The sequence below is a fragment of the Aythya fuligula genome, chromosome 17, assembly GCF_009819795.1.
Source record: "Aythya fuligula isolate bAytFul2 chromosome 17, bAytFul2.pri, whole genome shotgun sequence".
In the NCBI taxonomy this organism is placed as follows: domain Eukaryota; kingdom Metazoa; phylum Chordata; class Aves; order Anseriformes; family Anatidae; genus Aythya; species Aythya fuligula.
The window spans coordinates 9,435,715-9,440,538 of NC_045575.1; the positions used below are offsets into that span (position 1 = coordinate 9,435,715).

The window sequence follows — 4,824 nt, forward strand, 5'->3', positions numbered from 1 at the left end:
GGGTGGGGGCCGTGCGGCCATGGCCTACGCGGGCTTGGCGCAGGAGTACCTGGGGGTGCCCGCGGTCACCAGGGCCTACACCACCGCCTGCGTGCTCACCACCGCCGCCGTGGTGAGGGGAGGGGACGGGCCGGGAGGGGGGGGCCGGGAGGGGCTGGGGCGGCGGTGCCAGCCGCGCTGTGCTGTGTGTGCTGTGTTGTGTCCCCGCAGCAGCTGGAGCTCCTCACGCCCTTCCAGCTCTACTTCAACCCCGACCTCATCTTCAGGAAGCTGCAGGTCAGGGCCGCGGGGGGCTCGCGCTCGGCCTCTGCCTCCTCCGGGGAGGCCCCGGGGGTGCCGGGCCCGCGCCGCCCCCTCCTCGTCCTCCTCGCACCCCTCTCTCCTCTCTTGCAGGTCTGGAGGCTGGTCACCAACTTCCTCTTTTTCGGGCCCCTGGGATTCAGTTTCTTTTTCAACATGATATTTCTGTATCCTTTGGTCGCAGTGCAGCTCCCTCATCTGCCTTATGTGTGGTCCCCCCCAGCCCTCTTCTGCCTGATCTGTCTCGGCAGCCCTCTTGGGCTGGGGGCTTCCCTCAACGCCCTGGCTCTGACCACAGCCATCCCCAGGCTGCCACGGCCGTGCCCGCAGCCCCCCAGCCCGGAGCAGCGTGTGGGGGGCTGCAGCTCGTGCTGGGGAGCAGCACCTGGCCCTGGGGCTGAGCCCAGGCTGGCAGCAGCGCAGCAGCTGCTGTTTGCTTCCCCTGCGGTCAGCAGCGCGAGGTGGAGTTTGCTGAGCTGTGCTCTGGGGCTTGGACACCTGGCTGCTGGCTTCCTGTGACGAGGGCTTGCAGCTGGCCGGTTCCCGAAGTCACGCTGGGGACACGGGGTGACCAGCTGTTAATTTCCTATACTGCAACCCCTCCCTTCTCTCCTGCCCTCAGGTACAGGTACTGCCGCATGCTAGAAGAAGGCTCCTTCCGCGGAAGGACAGCTGACTTTGTCTTCATGTTCCTCTTCGGAGGGTTTCTCATGACAGTATCCTTTTGAGCTGGCTGAGGCCCTCTGGGTTCTTCTGAGACGCTGTGAATAGTGTTATGCACTGTGATGGGTGCGAGGTGGGTGTAGAAAACTGAACCACGGCTGTGATGGAGAACATGCTGCTGTAAGCATGGGGAGCAGAATGCCTGTGTGCCATCTGCCATCAGCGTGCTGGGCACCATGAGCCCACCTGTTGCTGGCTGGAGGGGCTGTCACATGTCCCCATCACAAGAAGTTTGATTATTGTAAGATGAAATAGTCTAGATAGGGGAAAATATCTCCTTCACAAGCATACAACCTCTTCTGAACGTCTTGCTGCTGTCTTATGTTAAAGACCTGCTCTCCCCTTGGAGCCCTGTGTGGAGCTGTGTGAGCTCTCAGGGCTGCTGGCCATGCTTGGCTGTTGCCTGCTCAGTGTCCAGCTGCTTGAGCAGCCACGTGCTTGGCCTTAGCTGGATTTGGAGCCCAACTGCAATGGGAATTTTCTGCCTCTGGCTACCTGTTTGTGCCCTGGATAAAGGGGGCTGTGAATGGCAAAAGCTATTTCTCCTAAAACTGTTCCACAGAAGGATGGGTTCTCCGCCACGTGTGGCTTGTATGCAGAACCAGCTCACAGGTGCTGTAACGAAGTGAAGGCCTGTCCCTGAAGGCCACTCCTGATGGTCTCTTTGTAGAGAGGACTGGGCTCCCTGGCCTCAGTAAGCAGCTTAAGGAACGAGCAATGTGGACACACCACTGCTGAGTGTCTTGTGAGGTACAGGGAGGGAAATGGGGTGTGTGTGGGGATTGGTACATCTCAGCCAGCCCAGGAAGGGTTTGGGTAGTGTTCTGCACACTGACCTGCTGCCTTCAGCTGTGGCTTTCCTAGTCACATGCATCCTGCACCTGGAGGGAAGGTTTTTCCTTGACTCGGTAGCTGCTAGCTATTTGGTCTCTTTGCCAGCCTGTTTTTCCTGGGCCAGGCTTTCACCATCATGCTGGTGTACGTGTGGAGTCGCAGGAACCCTTACATTCGCATGAACTTCTTCGGGCTCCTTAACTTCCAGGCCCCCTTCTTGCCCTGGGTCCTGATGGGCTTCTCTCTGCTCCTGGGCAACTCCATCATCATTGACTTGCTGGGTAAGACACAGCCAGTGGGAGCTGGGGACGAGGGCACTCTGCAGCCACAGCGCTGCCAGTTCTGCTCTTGGTTTCATCTTATTTGAGATGTGGGTTTACTCAAGTGAGCTGGCTGAGCTCTGTGCCCTGCGTTTTGCTCTGTCCTACCCAGGACAGAAGCTGAGTGCAGGGAGCTCTGCCCCACTCTGGGGCTGTCTGGTTCTGCCTCACCTGCCTCTGCACCCACATAAAGCATGATCACAGCAAACAGCCAGGCTGCTGCTGCTGCAGCACGGAGGGATCTGGCAGGAGCTAGGGTGTGGGGGTGTGGGTATCCAGTCGAGGGGTTCCTGGAGCTCTGCTGCATAAGCTCCCAGCAGCTCTGGCCCCACAAGGCAGGGAGGTGCGGCTGGGCCTGACCTGGGTGATATCTCTCCCCAGGGATTGCAGTGGGTCACATCTACTACTTCTTGGAAGATGTTTTCCCCAACCAGCCTGGAGGAAAGAAGTTGCTTCTGACTCCCAGCTTTCTGTAAGTAAAGCTGTTCTTTTTGTTGTTTTCTCGGGTTTGCTGCAGTGCTTCCATAGCAAACTGGTTTGTTGCATTGTGGGGTAACCTTGTTTTGGCTGTTAACTCTTCCTGCTGCTGCCTTATGCTAAGCCCAGGACCCCAATGTATGCTGGTAGCAGCCCAGCTCGGCAGCTTCTGCCTTTGCAGCAGCAAGCCCTGGCACTCTGCATGCTACACGTGGGTACACAGGGTACATAAAGCAGCTGCAGGTACTGAAAGTGTTGCTAGCTGAGCTGGAGCCTTCTCACTGCTTGTGGAAGTGTTGGATGCAGGCAGTTCTGCTTTATTTTTTTCTAAAGCACTCCTGTGGTTTAAGAAAGCAGAACATGTTCTGCTGCATGCTGGGGATCACAGCTGTCCTTGAGGTTGAGGTACTGCCCTTGCTGCATGTTTTGCTGAGAAGCCGGTGCTTGTGCAGCAGGCCGGGGGCTGCTGGGTGCAGCCAGGCTGTGTCAGGGGCTGCGATGTTTCTCGGGGGGCTGGGGGTTCCGTTTGTCCTCAGTTCCCTTTCCTAACCTGCCTGCGTGGTGGGATGGGCACGTCCCTTGCCAGGAAGATGGTGTTTGACACACCTGAAGAGGATCCCAACTATAACCCCCTCCCTGAGGATCGTCTGGAAAACCAGCCTGGAGACCAGGACCTGAACCAGCAGCCCCCCCAGTAACACGGAGGATGCCTCTGCGGCCAGATTCCTCTCCTCCAGCTGGGTTTATGCTGTGCCCCAGATCCCACTGGAATAATACTCGTTGCCGCCACCCTGCCGTGTCCTGTTTCACTGTCTGTGTGGGTAACCCATCGTCCTGTCCTGCCAAGCGGTTCCGCAGAGCTCTGCACACGAGAACTGACAAACGCTTACGGAGGTGTCGTGGGGACAAGGGCTGGAATCTGCCATGGCTCCCGTTACCTGGTGGGGGAGAAGGATCAAGCGGGGCATTAAACCAGTTACTCGTTCTCTTGCTGTTACTGACTTGCTGTGTGCCAAGTCACTTCTGCCCTCTGTACAAAGACTGATCTCTGCTCTCACTGCTGTGAGGCATCTGTGTGGGCTTCTGACCAAGTAGTACTTCTTGCCATGGTGTAAGCACAACCAGGTCCCCAAAGAAAAACCTGCCGTAGTGGAATGCAGCTCAGCCTCTTCCATTCCTCTAAGCCCCCCACCCTCTTTCACTGTTGTTTCCAAAAAGTCTTTACATTAAAGTCTTTATTTTTCAGTTGTGTGTCCATTTCTGCCAGGGACAGAGGTCGCTAGGGCCCACTACTCATCAGGACTTTGCTCAAAACTGCCAAGCTGCTTGCTCATGGCTTTTTTTACTTTATTTCTTATTCTTATGGGCAAGATTACATCTAGCTGTAAGATGTCCTTCCCCTCTGCAGTAAGCAGTACTGCAGAGTATGAGAAGGACAGTAAGGTCTGGTTGGAGAAAGGGATGCCTGGAAAAGGGAGAGGGAACAAGGCTGGAAGCTCGTTGTAGTCTGACTGGAAGTAGCACTTGACACTCATAATAAAGGCTGCCTAAACATGCCCGTAACTCCACTCTTGCTGCATTTGTTAGTTCTGGAATGGAGCCTCTGGATTTTAGAAGAAACTAAACAAATTAGTCTAACATCACAGCTGGACTAAATGGATTTTGATCATTCTTGCTAGGTTAGTGCATCTGTGCTGCTACCCCACCCCAGAAGCTTGAGTAAATCTGCAGAGTATCTTAGGGTAGCTGTTAACCATGCTCTCTGCTCAGCTGCCTGCCTGCAAGCCACTGCTGAAGCTACAGAAATGTGAGTAACCAGCATCCAGGTAGACACAATACAGGGGCCCTGTGGCAAAGGAAGATTGATGGGGGGGGAAAAAAAATGCAGCCACCCTCCTTTTACCTTCCTTGTGGGCTTCCCATGAAAACAGCTTTTTTATTTAAAAAAAAAAAAGCTGTTTTGCTGTGCTTAGTTTCCCTCTAGGAAGAGAATGGAAGCAGCACACAGATGGTGACCTTTTTCTAGGAGCCAGAGAGGTACCAGGGGCTGAGTGGCCTCAGACTAGACAAGTGCTTGCTGTGTGCTTTCCACATGACCTAATGCACAGCTGGTGTTTCAGGCCCTGGAAGTTTTGTCTTTAAGGCCTGCAGAACTGCAGCTGTGAAACGC

General features: G+C 55.3%; 1 protein-coding gene across 2 annotated transcripts; it reads left to right on the forward strand.

Moving 5' to 3' along the window:
• On the forward strand, positions 1-4,210 carry LOC116496077 (derlin-2-like). Of its 2 annotated transcripts, none has more exons than XM_032198956.1 (7): positions 1-112; positions 211-276; positions 394-467; positions 923-1,016; positions 1,943-2,138; positions 2,559-2,649; positions 3,241-4,210. In XM_032198956.1, exons 1-7 carry the CDS (start codon positions 20-22, stop codon positions 3,350-3,352), a joined length of 726 nt encoding a protein of 241 aa, XP_032054847.1. In that variant the 5' UTR covers positions 1-19; the 3' UTR covers positions 3,353-4,210. The 2 variants fall into 2 exon arrangements, with proteins under 2 accessions (XP_032054847.1, XP_032054849.1); XM_032198958.1 differs by having other exon boundaries at positions 214-276.
• The last annotated feature ends 614 nt before the right edge of the window (positions 4,211-4,824 follow it).

Coding starts and splice junctions, on each gene's coding strand:
- LOC116496077 (XM_032198956.1), top strand. CDS start 20: ATGGCCTACGCGGGCTTGGCGCAGGAGTACCTGGGGGTGCCCGCGGTC. Junction 113..210: donor TGCTCACCACCGCCGCCGTG/GTGAGGGGAGGG, acceptor GTGTCCCCGCAG/CAGCTGGAGCTCCTCACGCC. Junction 2,139..2,558: donor CATCATCATTGACTTGCTGG/GTAAGACACAGC, acceptor ATCTCTCCCCAG/GGATTGCAGTGGGTCACATC.